We start from the raw sequence: 14,554 nt of genomic DNA, 5'->3' as shown, positions 1-14,554 counted from the left end.
GGATTGGATGTGCCCCGGGTGTGAACGTGTATGACCGGCCGGATGTTCAACTCCTGAAGCTAAGTCGGGAGATTCGGAAAAGTTCTTCAGAACGGACTCGGGGTTATAGTTAGTTACCCGGCATGGACCTAAGCTTGACTCTCGGGTATTCGCTTCAGAACGGGGCTCCACGGCTGCCCTTTCCACAGCTTCCGTCCTGCCATTTTTCTCAAACTTTTCAATCTGATCAAGCTTCTCAAGATGATAGCATCTCTTCTTGCGTGCACGACAGCTATGACAGGGTGCAGATCGAGTCAAGTCAGCCTAGTCGCAACCTGAGGTGTTCCAGGAAAGCTTATCTTGGGCAGTCCGTCTCTTGCTCTGTGCTCCAGGGAACTTCAACACAAATTCCATTGTTTCAGGGTCTTTGGATAGATTCGTGAGGGAGCCACCCTGTTGAAAGGGGAAGTTCACACAGCAGGGAGGTTTCGTGGTTTGCCGCCCAGAAATAAGATTTCATTGTGTGTTGTTAACTCAACCCGCCCCAATTTGGGATCGTAAGGAACTTGTGCTGCTGCCCACCAGAGTCTTGAGTCTATTGTGCGGGGTAAACCTACTGTAACAAGGCAGATGTGAGGCTTCCGTGATTGGATGCTGTCGGCAACGTTGGTTGCGGGGAAACACAAAAGTCGAAAATCCACAGTATCAATGCTATCCGATGTATTCCTTTACTATCCTGCGCCGATTCTACCTGAATCTAAACCAATGAGTACAGATATTCGTGTCCCACTAGCCGATTATCCATTTATCTGTAGGAATCAGACTGCTACCAGCCTCCACGGAAGACATGAGATCAAATGCAGTGTGGCTGTCGGCATTATCATCTTGCCAACAGTATTAGAGCTTTAGTCACCCACTGGCCAGATTTCCCGTTTTGGTCTACCGGCTGTTTCCAAATGAACAAGGCAAATATCCATGTTGCCAGCCGCGATGCCGACCTGGATTTGGAAATTCTGCATTAAGTTCCGCGCCAACCAACTCTAATGCCGAAGGCCTCCGCCACTGCTTCCGACATCGATTGGGAAGTCTCCGCCGGCCTTTGCTGTCTCTAACAATCCAACAAACTTTCTCCTGGCTTAAAGGGGCGCGGGAACGAAATAACCAACCCTAGTTAGGGTCGGATTAGTTGCCGGCCCCACGGCCTCCCCTCTCAGTGTATGGAACCTTCAATATGCACGGCTCGTCTGAGAGCAAATATAAACGGCCTCAACTCAGGCACCATGGTACCATCATCCATCCTTTATCCCGACGCACGTCTTGCTACTGTCTACTTTAGGGCCCTGTCTTTCCAATTTGTACCATGACTATTCCCGAACTTACACGCTATGCCATCGTAGGCACGGGTGTCCGATCAGCCTTCTACTATAGAAGCATCATCCAAGATTTCAAAGCCAATGCTAAGCTCGTTGGGATTTGCGACACGAATCAGACTCGCATGGATGCTGTCAATGACAATATTGTCGAGCTCGGCTCAACTCGCGTGCCGACATACAAGGCCGTCGATTTCGACAAGATGGTTGCAGACCAGAAACCAGACGTTGTCATTGTCACCACGATCGACCGCTTTCACCATGTCTATTGTATCCGTGCAATGGAGCTAGGCTGTGATGCTATCACTGAGAAGCCGATGACCATCGATGAGCAGAAGCTGCAGCTCATGATCGATGCAGAGAAACGGACCGGTAAGCGGGTCCGTGTTCTGTTCAACTATCGCTATGCGCCCCACCATACCAAGATCCGCGAGCTTATCGATTCTGGCGTTATTGGGGAGGTCTCAACCGTGCATATGGACTGGATCCTCGATTGCGCGCATGGATCAGACTTTATGCGTCGGTGGCACCGAGAGAAAGAGAACAGCGGAGGCATTCAGATGCACAAGTCAATCCATCACTTTGACCTAGTTCACTTCTGGCTGAACACCGAGCCAGAAACGGTCTACTGCGTTGGCGCTCTTCGATTCTATGGAAAAGAGAACGCTCAGCGGCGCGGAGAGAAGAATCTTGCAGAAAGATATCTCAACAACGAAGCAGCAAAGCACGATCCCTTTGCCTTTGACATTAGCAAGAGTGACCGGCTAAAGAAGCTCTACTTGGAGGCCGAGCACGAAGATGGTTACATCCGCGACCGGAACTGTTTTGCGGAGGGAATCACCATTGAAGATAACCTCTCCATGGTGATCACATACAAGAATCGAGCCGTCTTGACGTACAACACGTACGCGTATGCGCCGTGGGAGGGCTATCGCTGTGTCTTCAACGGGAGCAAAGGCCGACTCGAGATCAACGTCGTTGAAGGTGGCTACTCCCCTGGGGGCGAACCTGTCCCCCGGTCCAGCTCATCCACATATATTCAGGGCGGCGTTGAAAGGACCACCATTACGGTACACCCTTTGTTTGAAGAATCCTACGAGGTGCCAGTCGCTAAAGCAGAGGGTGGTCACGGAGGTGGTGACCCAGCCTTGCTGCGGGATGTTCTTCTTGGCGATAAGGAGGACCAATTTCACCGTGCTGCTTATAGCCGGGACGGAGGCAACGCCGTTCTGGTAGGTGTTGGTGCCAATCATTCGATGAAGTCTGGAATGCCGGTCAAGGTGCAGGAGTTAGTCCGATGGTAGTGCTGCAGTGCAATGGCCGCTACCACCAGGGAAAGAAAGAAGCCAAGCCTTATGAGCTATGAGAGGAAAGGCCTGTTATTTGGTTGAAGCCATTCTACTTGATCAGATTGGCTCGCCGTGAAGTGTAAGTTTGCGGGTAGAAATTGTCATGGATGGGGAGTGCTACTGGTGGAAAGGTGGCTTATTGACTCTGCAGAGTTCATTTTTATCTCCAGTATTGATGACGCACTTGGTGACGAGGTAGACGTTCCCCCATCCTAGCCTCTCGATAACGCGGTAGAGTCCACAGCTGAGGTGGTAGCGACAATGATCAGTATGGGCATACACAGCGCATTTCTGCACCCCACAGAAGCGTTGCATGGGGATCTAGGGCTAATCAGACCTTAGTATGGCATACGTGAAAAATGAATATCCCAGCGAGGTTGGCATAGCTGTTGATGATCATCTAGAATGATACCTTTCTGTTCTTCTCCTTCTCGGGCCAGACGAAGGAGCTCCTGCAGCTTCTTCCACATATCCTTCAACAATGATCGCTATCACATCTCATATTGACGTCCCAAGCTGTCCTATTCTGTCATCCCGACCCGCCGGCAAGGCAGTTCTCTTACGGCTCCTATCCATGAGAGTGCGGAAGAATCCTTTGGTGTCTGCACTCAACAATATCAACGACCGTGGCACTCTCAATTGGGGATGCATTGGCAATTGCCATAACCAAAGAACTCTACACCTCACTGGGAAGATGCCCAATACATGTTTCTAAGGGCTACCATCCAGAGGGAGCACCGGGAACTCTATAACCGGTTTCAAATGGTTATCGGGATGGCTTAAGCATCAACAGACTTATTCCTGATGCAGGGAGCCGCAGCAGGAATAAAGTATACTTGCAGATTCATATCTGTGGGCACTTAATTCAGTGGTCTGGCTTTTTCCCTTGGCAACTAGCAATCATTCAACGGTAGATGCGCATCTCAGTGGATAGTCAATGTCTGTCAGACTCTAGTGACGGCCTTGTCTGGGTTTGAAATGTACTTATATTTATTCTGTGGCATTCAAAGGTTTCCTAAACAGTGAGCAGCATAATCTTGCATAGAGATCATTAATGGCGTGCACTAAGGAATAGACTACTGAAAGTGGTACATGTTATGTTTGTTTAATGTAGAAAGATATCCCCTATCTTCTGTCGTTATCGTTGTAGCTGATGCTCTGGTTGTTTCGCGGACCGATCTCAGAGTTCAACTCCAAACCGGTATAGCTGATTGGAAAATCGTTGCAGGCACTAAGAATACCAAATCATAACCAAGGAGGGAACACCTATAAGGCGGCTGCCACTGTCGTAGGTCGCCAGCAAAAGTATTCTGCTAGTTAAATGATTCCCATCTCATCTCCTCTGAGCCAGGCGTAAAAGTATGGTCATTGATAGCTTATATGCGAGCCAAATTAATATTGATGTGAAAACTCAACAGAGAAGTAAAGCAGAATGTCCACTTTTCGATTAAGCGGTTACCCTTTTGCAGTAAGAGACGAAGGAAGGCATACAACGGGTCTCAGGCTACAATATAAACATAGCTACAAAGAGAGACAGAACTGTGACAATGCCCAGGTATGACCGTGGGGAGAATATTACTCCCTCACTTGTCGGGGAGGGGCTGGGACTGGAACTTGAAGTCGAGCTGCTTGTCGCACTGGTGCTTGAGGAACCAGTGCTGGTAGGGGTGCCAGTCGAAGATGTCATTTGGGTGGTGCCGCTGCTTGTGGTGGAGGCGTTGTTCGGTTTTCCTAATGTGCCACCACCAACAGAAGCAGGGACAGTACTACCTCCAGCATGCTGCGCTGCTGACTTGAATGCATCAAGTGTATCTGTGCTATTGCGTCTGTAAGGTACGTACACGGTCAGAAGCATGCTTGGTTCTCTCGCCATGTCGTACTCACGATGGATTGATGACCCCGACCATACCAGCTTGGCAATGGCCAATTTGGCCGCAGTAGTACCAGATAGGGTTGGTATCATTAACAGTCAAAGTAAAGACCTCGGGCTGTATTGTGGAGAGTGCAAGACTCAGTATGCCGCTACCTCAAGGATCAGAGTAGACTCACTGATTCTTCACTTGTGTCTGGAATAAACCCACTGAAGAAACTCGACTGGCTGAGAGGCTGGCACGGATTTGAGAACGCGGCCTGAACCACTGAGTGGTTGCCCGGGTAAAAGTGGAATTCTACTTTGCTTCCTGGGGAGACGGAAAGAGTATCTGGATCAAATGTGAAACCCCCGTCCCCTACATCAACAGATTGGACAGCACTTGTAGATGAGGTTGAGGTTGAAGCAGTGGAGGTACTCGTTGGCGTCTGACTAGTACCGCTTTGGCCACCATCCTGGGCATAAATCGATGGAAGCCCAGAGATGGCAAGAACGAAATTCAGCACTCGAACCATTTTTCGTACGCAACTATTCGAACTTCGTGTCAAAAAGAATTTTCTTACGTTTTATATGGTTTGAGCGCTGATTTATCAACTTTTTGCGGGGAATACGACAAGCTGTCCGATAGGTGAGAAGCTCGTCTCATCAGTCAAGAATGCGCGTGAATACATGTCTGTTGCATCATGACTGGCTTATGGAAGCCAAAAGTTAGTCAAAATCACGGTATGCTGGATACTTTGCCACTATGAGGCGCAATAAATAGTCGAAAACCTGGATATCGGAATATCGACCTACAGCTCTATCCATGGAAGCAACACGCTATTTTAGGGCACTTGGTAGGCCTTGACACCAAGGTTCGATAGCAACTAAGCCCGTCTCTAGGAAGGCAATGGACAATACCAGTGTCTTTTTAATTGAGTTAGTGACTTCAGGTAGCGTTTATAATTACGCTTCTGCCAAGTTGAAATGTGTGCCCCTTTATATCTAGAATTCTTACGAGATATTATTTGTCACACAGGTTACATAAGCTACGTGGAATTACCAACCAGCCATTGCCTTTTCTAGGGTGAAATAAAGAGATTAGGCTAGGACAAAGGTACATCCAAACATCTTCAAGGAGGGTCACAGGGCAATGCTAGAGATTATGTGCTTGTCATTTCAATGGCACTAAATCCTACGGATCTGACTATCATAAACCCAATTGTATTTGCTGCAATTGAAAATCGCGAAGCGTGTAAGTTCTTACTTCAAACAGCAATTACTATTTCCGGTCGCCTTCTTTCTACCCATAGACTTTCAACCATGGAAATGATGTGTTCTCGCTGGGGATCTATATCGGCACACCAAACTGAAGGAACCAAAAGCATCATCAGATGGCCAAAGCTTTGACGCTTACAGCTTTGAAATTGGGATCATTCGTCATATTGCTGTTCTAGTCCGTTTTCGACCTCTATTTAAAGTTTAGTCTACAGAAGGTTTGCACTGCCCGCTCTGCACCACTTTCTCGCGGGGACTGAGTTTGATAGGCTACATTTTTCGTTTTCATAAACCTTCACTTCCTGGATGGAATATGAGCACGATTCACAGTCTTTATGCTAGAGTGGAATTTAGTACACTCCCAACCGAACCCGATTCATCTCTTTAGAAGACATCCCATCATCTCCCCAACTGTCAACTTTGATCTTCCCTGCGCAGTCGCAGTCACCAGTTCCTTAAACACTCTCGTAAAATCACCCAACAATTTCGCCACAGTATCTGATGTAATAAACCGCTCGTCATAGTAAATCCTCCATTCGATCTCCCCTTCCAACAAGGTGACCTCGATCCCGAATGGATCATCGCAACTAGCGTAGGAGCTCTGGAATTGGAGGTCCTGACCCCAATCCAACGACACCACATTCTGCGGCTTGACGTTCATATTCAGGGAATGTCGGAGGATGGGTTTGAGATGCTCCATTTCTCGCAGTTCGAGCCAGCCGACGTGCTCGTATGGCATCATAGCGGCTTGGAAGCCCTGTGAAGAGTGGAGGAGGTCGTGAACGGTTTGGGCCTTGTCGAGATGGATGCGGACGGGGAGGAAGAGAGTCGTAGGACCAATGAGATCTTGGATACCTTCGACGGGGTGGTTGCGACCTGAGCGGTCCGAGTAGAAGATTACGTCCTCTGTGTCCAAGTGGGTTGCGATTGCGAGGCCGCTGGCTAGCTCGATGATCGTGGGGAGGGTGATCTCCGAGGGAGGCAGTGGGGGTAGGGGCTGGGTGAGCTTTTGATCGGTTTGGTGGAGGTCGTGGGGTGGGGGGTTGCCAGGGATCGTGAGGAGGGCCTTTGTCTTTGCGGTATAGAGGTAGGATGTCCAGAACGCTGTGGCGGAGGGTTTGTCGGCGGTTTGGGTGATGTATTTGACGAACTGGGTCATTTTGGGGAGAGGGCCGTCAATATAGACGCCGTTTGTGTAGGCTATTCTCAATTCTGAGAAGAGCATGCTTCGTGAGAAGCCGTCGTAGATTGAGTGGTGGGCGCTGAGGACAAAGTAGTGCTCTGGAGTGGAGTCTGGGCTAGTGGTGATGAGGGCGAGACGGACAAGTCTATCGCCGAATCTCATCGGCGTGCTTCTGTCTGATCGGAGGTAGTACTGTAGATTATGGCTTTCATGCCACATTTCTTGACCGTCTTCTTTTATCACCGCTTGAAAGATCCCTGAACCGGTGCGAATGAGACGGGAACGGAGAGTGGGATGGCGGCGGATGGCGGTGTTCCAGATTGCCTTGAGCTTGGAAAGGTCCATCGATGGTGAGAGCTTGAATATGGCTTGGGATTGCCAGTCCCATGGCCCTGATGGGTCTTTGTTTGCCTCCGGGTAACCTGTCACGTAGTGGAGTTGCATTGGGGTACACGGATAGATGTCCTCGATGTCGTCAAGATCGTTGATTCTGCATTGCTTGACGGTTTGACTGCGGAGTTCCTCAGTATCTACTCCCTGCAGTAGTGAGAATGGTGGGAGTTCGACGTTACTCGCGCTGTCCTGCACTGTCAGGGCCAGATCTCGGAGTGTTGCACACTGGAATATATCATAGACGGTCATTGTCATGCCCTCCTTTCGTGCCATTGAGACCAGTCGCATGGCAAGGACACTGCTGCCTCCGAGGGCGAAAAAGCTATCGTCAACACTGATGTGCTCGACGTTGAATAGAGTCCTCCAGAGGTCGTGGATACGCCATTCCATTCTTGTGGAAGGTGGAGTAGAGATTTTGGTACTTGCTTTATCACCTCGTAGGCTGAAAAGATATGCCATGGAGTGCTTGGATGATAAATTGTGAAGAGCTTTGCGGTCAATTTTGGCGGATGCTGAAAGCGGGAGAGAGTTGACAGGTATGTATACCTAAGGGATAATATTAGTCGAGCAATGTTAAATTTGCCAAGATTTGACACACCGAAGGGACCATGTATCTCGGCAGTATAGACCGCAGCCTTGAATCTGCACTTTCTATGAAGCTTCGGAAATATCTCAAAGCCTCTGCAGAGTCGGCAAGTGCGGTATTTGGGCTGCCCCCTTTATCACTGTGCAATGCGAGAAACGCAGCTAGAACCTGCTCACCATTCTCGGGACTTATGACTGTAACTGCCACGCTCACAGAATCTGGGATATTTTCGCGCAGTTGATGTTCAACCTCCGTGACCTCGAGACGCTGGCCACGCAACTTGACCTGGCCGTCGTTGCGGCCCATGAACAGTAAAGAGCCATCGGCGCTGTAACGCGCAAGATCCCCGGTTCTGTAAAGTCGTCGACCCTTTCTTTGGCCGTTCTTTCGGGACCAAATCGGATCCTCGATAAATGCCGCCCGTGTCTGGGCTTCGTCTCCAAGATAACCGCGTGCGAGAATAGGACCTTCAATCAAAAGCTCCCCAATGCCCCCAATAGGAGTTAAGCTGTCCGGATCCTCTGGATTGACGATCCATGTGAGACATCCAGCTGCCCATCCAATGTTGCTGGGGTCTTCTTGACTTTGAATGCCCACCTTGCCGGTACTGTATACAGCGCATTCTGTAGGTCCGTATACGTTCACTAGGTTGACGTGGTTGGCCCATATATTTACCACCTCCTTCGTCATGACTTCACCGCCCACGGCTAAATCAGTTACATCCGGCAGCTCTTCGGGCCGCAGATAACTTGCTACCGTCGGAGTCAGAGAGAGCTGATTCGCGCCAAGCGACTCGATTGCTCCTTTGAGATTGTTCATCCGGTCATGCTCCGAGGGAATGCATATGCACCCACCGAATATGAGGGTGGAAAAAATATCTCCCAAACTCATATCGAAACTGTAAGGTGCAAATTGAAGCACACGCGACTGCTTGCTGCGCTTGAGCAAAGGTTGTCCCCAGGCCAGAGCACCGGAGCAAAACGCTTTATGCTCAACCACTATACCTTTAGGAGTTCCCGTACTTCCGGACGTGAAGATAACAAATGCAGCATTGCTCGGAGCGACGTCGTTGCTCATAAAGTCTGATTTCGGAATAGCATCGATGGTGTGGCCATCAACAGTCAGAGCCCTAAACCCAAGCTGCTTATGACGCTCAATATAACACAAGGATGTAAGAATCACGTTTGAATACGACTTTCCAAGCTTTGCAATTACTGTCTTGATACGCCCAGCCGGGTCGGCAGGATTGACCGGGACGAAGCAGCCTCCCGCTTTGAGAACCGCAAGCATGGAAACAACAGCCCAGAGTGATTTATCGAAATAAACAATCACAGTGGATTCCGGTCCAACACCGTATTGCATTTGCAGATGCTTAGCCAGGTTGGAAGAATACAAATCAAGAGAATTGTAGGTCAGTTGTCCGTCCCATGCACAGATGGCTTGAGAGCTTCCTTGCTGCTGCGCTCGCTTGTTGAAAAGCTCGTGAATGCATGACATTGAAACAGGTGGACATACTCCCATGTTGTTCCACTGCAGGATTTGCACTCTGTCGTTTGATGTGATTTCTTGCAGCTCAGACACAGTCATAGAGAAATCCGATAGATATAGTCTCTGCAGGATATCGTTCATCTGCCTGCACACCTGCTGGACCTCCTGTAAGGATAACAGTTTTGGATCGAACGATGCCCGGAGATCAATTCCGCCATCTAAAAGCTCACACTCCATAACGATTCCGAACTCCATGTGGGGAAAAGTATATTCATTCCTTTCCAGGACATTCTGCGAGTCCCGGGAACGAGTGGATGTTTGGATAACCAAGAGGCTCCGAAACCTACAGCCTGCATTTGCATCATCGCTCACTTGCCGAATATTCTGAAGCCCAAATTGAGAAAAGGGGAGGATATCGACGGAGTTGGTCTGTATACCCAAGAGAAAGTCCAATATGCACATATCCGGAGAGATCCGAGTTCTGAAAGGGACGGTCGTGAATGTCGGTCCCGGAATGGCCTCAATACCAGGCAAGTTTAACGAGCGACCGTTTAGAGTCAGCCCGGTGACGACGTCTGGGGAATTGGAATATATACTAAGAATGAGCGACCAAGCTGCTTGGATTATAGTAGCTGTTGTTATTGAACCTCTTTGGAGTGATGATGGGTGCAAGCACCTGATTGAGCTCGAAGTCTCTTGGAAAGAAACTCGATGAACAACCTGGTGTGACTTTTGCACCTTGGGGATATAGGTAGGGTGAGGAAAACGCAGAAAGCTCGAGGATGGGGCATCGGTCAGGTTCCGCTCCCAGAAGGCTTCGGAAGCTTCCTTGCTCTGCTGTTTAATATGCCTGATGAATGTGTTGAATCCCGGAAGCTTTTCCGTGGTCAACTGCCCAAGATATGCTTGCTCAACTGAGCTGGCAATGAGTGACTCGGACCATCTGTCTACTAGAGCATGGTGGACAGTCCAGATGAGGTGACGACGGGGATGGTTCTGCAGGCGTACGACTGTAAAATGGGACAGTGCTTCCTCGACAGTCTTATGTTTCTCACTAACGGCTGCGAGACCACTAGCAATATCAGCGGCATCAATCATCCCCCAGCGCAAAGGCTCGTCAACCACTGCCTGTAGTAACTCTGAGTTATGAACGAAGAACCTCGTCTTGAGGACCGCAGTACTTGCTGCAACTTCTTCCCATGCCGCTCTCAGTTTTTCAATATCCACTGAATCAGGGAGAATGTATACAAACTGGAGTATATAGGCGCTGGGGTCTTTCATAGAGAGGGCCAGAAGTCCCTCCTGTATAGGTGAGCATGGATAAACGTCTTGGATGCGACTTTCGGAAAGCGAGAACCGGCTGGCAGCCTCTCTGCGGACGCGTTGCGCATCTCCAGGTGCATCAAGAAGTGAGAATGGTGGTATGGTGGTTTGATCGTGGTCATTGGGGTTGAGAGTCCCTGCAACTAGGGCCATTTGACGCAGTATGGGATACTTGAATATCTTTTCGAAGCTCAGGTCAATATTCTTTCCTCTAGCAGCAGTTACCAGTTTAATAGCCATGAGCGAATCGCCACCAAGGGTAAAAAAGTTGTCGTCGGGTGTGATGAGCAGTGGGTTGATATCGAAGGCAGCTGCCCATGCACCGAGGAGTTTTGCTTCTGTCTCCGTCAACGCCACCCTGCGTTCGTTTCGCGCTGAGTTACTGGCGGGAGTCGCAAAGGACACCAGTTGTTTGACTGACAAAGGCGCAATGATATCGCGGACGCGTTTCCGATCGACCTTCCGAGAGGCACTCAAGGGTAAAGTACGGACTGGAATCCAGATAGATGGTATAGCAAAGGCTGGCAGCACTTGCTTCATCGCACTCTCAATTTTATGCACGGCTGCCGCGAATTGTTGCTGTTTAACGGACGAGGTGCATATGGCGGGCAGATCTTCCTCTGTCTCCCAATCCAGGAAGCCAAAGGTGCCAGTACTTAGGACAAAGGCCACCAACTGTTTGCTAATCAAATTAGATGAGGCGATTGCTTCCACAACGATACGTTTGGATTCAACATCTTGTATGGCAACCAGACAGTCATGCGCCTTTTTCTCGACCTCCTCGAGCTCCAGGCGCTGCCCTCTTATCTTCACTTGATTGTCGATCCTGCCCACATAGACGACCGTTCCATCGTCGAGACATTTGGCGAGGTCTCCTGTCCGATAGAATCGGCTTTGCGAGTTCATAAGGCTTGTAGGCATCCATCGTGGGCTGCGCATAAATTTGTTGTTTGTTTCCGCGGGTTTATTCAAATACCCCCGACCGACAAGAGGGCCCTCGATGAATAGCTCTCCCACCTCTCCCACGTCGGCAAGCTCATTGGAATTATCTTGCCTCACAATCCAGGCGCGCGAGCCAACTGGCCGCCCGATTTCTGCGGGGACTGTTTTGTGTTGACTGGCCTCTGTTGTAAAACAAATCACACAGCATTCCGCAGGCCCATACACGAGAATCAACTGGAACATTGCAGACCACTTCTCGACGAAGGAAGTAGGACAGGCTTCTCCGCCCAACACAAGCGTTCTCAACGTGGGAACGGCTTCGATGGCAATAGTCCCAGCCAGAGAGGGAGTGAACTTTGCGTTGTTGACCCTCATCCGGTTCATAGATTCGACAATAGCATTGTTGCGCTCCCATTCCGAGGGAATGCAAATTGTACCACCGTGTGCGAGAGTTGCGAAAATGTCGGTGATGCAGGCGTCAAACGCATAGGAGGCAAACTGGAAAACACGTGAGTGATGCCCGTATCCCAACAGGCGTCCAGTGACTGCTGACGTGGTTGCTAGTTGTGAATGCTCGATTACAACCCCCTTTGGGGTGCCAGTACTTCCCGAGGTGAAAATCAAGTATGCTGAATTGGAAAGGTCCTCACAGGGGCATTCCTTTTTTGCCTTGTACGCATGCTCTTTGGTCAATGCTGAAAGAGTATTTCCATCAACAACCACAGTCTCCTCCACGAGGGCTTCAGAAATGTCGACACACTTTGTTGATGACAGAGCAATGGAGGCACCTGCCTGTTGAACCATCGTCTTGAGGCGACCGACAGGCTGTGAGACATCCAACAATAGAAATGCTCCACCAGCCTTCAATACTGCGAGCAGTCCAACAATCGTCCAGACAGACTTTTCAAAGCAGAGAGGAACAATGACTTCCGGACCAACACCATGAGATACTGATAGGTGAGAGGCCAGCTGTGATGAATATTTGTCAAGCTCATCATATGTCAGGCTACCATCCCAGGAGCACACTGCTTGTAGTTCAGGATGTTGACTCGCCTGTCCTTTAATTAAACAATGGACGTGTGTCTCTGCAGCAGGTGGCACTTTCTGATTCCAGTCAAGGCTTTCTTGGAACCTGCTGGAGGCACGGTACCCTCTGCCCCTGGCCATTTAGACGGAATTGCCGGTCGTCGTAGATGAACGACGTAATATAGAGGTTAGAAGTGGTTGCGAAGAGAGAAAGAAGAAAGAAAAGGGGATGCAACAGGTTGAACCACGGATAGAAGGATGGACACTGGAGATGCTATCAAATACACTTCGATTTCTGATGACCTGAAACCAGATGGAAAGGCTTTCAATTTATACCTTTCAGTTAACAGATATCATGCCCAGAGTTCGGAGTTGCTGGAATCTGACTTGGGGATTCAGAGCTAGGACAGTAACGACGGAGCCAGTATTCCAACGATTGCTCTATAGAGTAAGGTGGATTGACCAACTATACTATCATGCTAAGGAAGTCAGCAAGTCAGCAAAGGAACAAGAAAAATAAAAACCAAAGGAAATTAAAAAAAAAATTAAATTAAAAAATTTTTCATTTGACAGAAAATCAATTCATCAACTGTACAGTAGGCACGAGTGCAATTCTTAGTTCGAAAACCGCGCTATTTGGCTGACAGAAAGAGGTATATTTAATCAAGCACTGATATGGCTATCCAGTAGCCACTGGTGGAACCAAGTAGACTGTCACTCAGAATATCGCCACTCAGATATTCAACCGAATACCTCAGCGTCCTCCAACACGCTTCTTTGTCCACGCTCCCTGATGAAGTTGCCATTAACCCAGCAAAATTTTTGAACAATTTCCAAGCTACAGTGGCGGTTCCATTAGTGCCATGACGCTGTCAGATACAGGGATATTATTTTCCAAGGCAGCTGATGAGCATGGAGGATCCAAGGCCTCAGACAGAGACGTAAGAACAAATCATGGGCCCGAATAAGAATCGAGCATTAGTCACTCTACTGTCAAAACACCCTGGTAGGTATGAGGGGAAAGCAGGTTATTTGCCAGAGCACCGGCCTATAAATATACTAGCAATCAATATCTTAAGCGCGCTTTGCGCAGCTGCTGGGCCATCCACTTTAATTCAATTCAACCATGGAGAACCTGTACCGTTCATAGATCGCGTGCCCTTTGTGCCCTTTGCGGAACTGGGGCTAAACTTTGACTCTACTTTCTGGAGAGCAGTGAGGCATTTTTATTCCACATACGACTTTGGATTATATCATAGGGTAAGTCAATCAGATTTTCTATTTGACACCACAATTTCTGTTTGCGGTCCTGAACCACTTCGGAATCGGGCCCAGAAGACACTAATACCATTTCCAGTTCCATGAAGTCCGGGCACATTGAAAGTTGGTAGTAACATGTCTTAGACAGAGAATACACCCTKGGCTGCCGTGATCGATCTTCTCATCATCGAGTCCAATCCCAGCTTCTTCTAGTTCCTCTATCCTGAGCACTCCAGCATCTCTGAACCACGCTCTGGTAAGCGCTCAACTCCACAGAGCGCCCCGAAGACCGGATTCTCTCGAACTCCCTGGAGATTCTGTTTCGATCTTGCGCCTGCAGACTTGCTAAGCCATGCATAAACACCGGAATCTGTAGAAGTGGCAATAACTCAGTGGCAGTGACAGCTGCAATTTCCTCTAGTCCCGTCCGAACTACTGTTTGGACTTTGTCGTCGTGAATATTGTCCGGATGAACGACCAGGTGTAACCATATGAACAGCGCTGAGTTGTAGGACTGATACAAATAGA

At 49.0% G+C, this 14,554-nt stretch overlaps 3 protein-coding genes across 3 annotated transcripts; 1 reads left to right on the top strand and 2 right to left on the bottom strand.

The window, feature by feature from the left end:
* Nucleotides 1-1,339: 1,339 nt before the first annotated feature.
* Asppvi_005354 (Gfo/Idh/MocA family protein) lies at nt 1,340-2,653 on the top strand (the record flags this gene model as incomplete). The annotated part of the gene is made up of 1 exon (XM_043301277.1): nt 1,340-2,653. The coding sequence occupies one exon, from the start codon at nt 1,340-1,342 to the stop codon at nt 2,651-2,653; it is 1,314 nt and encodes a 437-aa protein (XP_043157212.1).
* Nucleotides 2,654-4,281: 1,628 nt separating this feature from the next.
* Nucleotides 4,282-5,083, bottom strand: Asppvi_005353 (cupredoxin domain-containing protein; the record flags this gene model as incomplete). The annotated part of the gene is made up of 3 exons (XM_043301276.1): nt 4,282-4,429; nt 4,583-4,686; nt 4,748-5,083. The coding sequence occupies 3 exons, from the start codon at nt 5,081-5,083 to the stop codon at nt 4,282-4,284; spliced, it is 588 nt and encodes a 195-aa protein (XP_043157211.1).
* A 1,118-nt stretch (nt 5,084-6,201) lies between these two features.
* On the bottom strand, nt 6,202-12,907 carry Asppvi_005352 (nonribosomal peptide synthase; the record flags this gene model as incomplete). The annotated part of the gene is made up of 2 exons (XM_043301275.1): nt 6,202-7,947; nt 8,000-12,907. 2 exons carry the CDS (start codon nt 12,905-12,907, stop codon nt 6,202-6,204), a joined length of 6,654 nt encoding a protein of 2,217 aa, XP_043157210.1.
* Nucleotides 12,908-14,554: the final 1,647 nt, after the last annotated feature.

Source organism: Aspergillus pseudoviridinutans (assembly GCF_018340605.1).
Source record: "Aspergillus pseudoviridinutans IFM 55266 DNA, scaffold_3, whole genome shotgun sequence".
NCBI classification, from domain to species: domain Eukaryota; kingdom Fungi; phylum Ascomycota; class Eurotiomycetes; order Eurotiales; family Aspergillaceae; genus Aspergillus; species Aspergillus pseudoviridinutans.
Note: the sequence above shows the minus strand (reverse complement) of the source record. Positions and strands in the feature narration are given on the sequence as shown.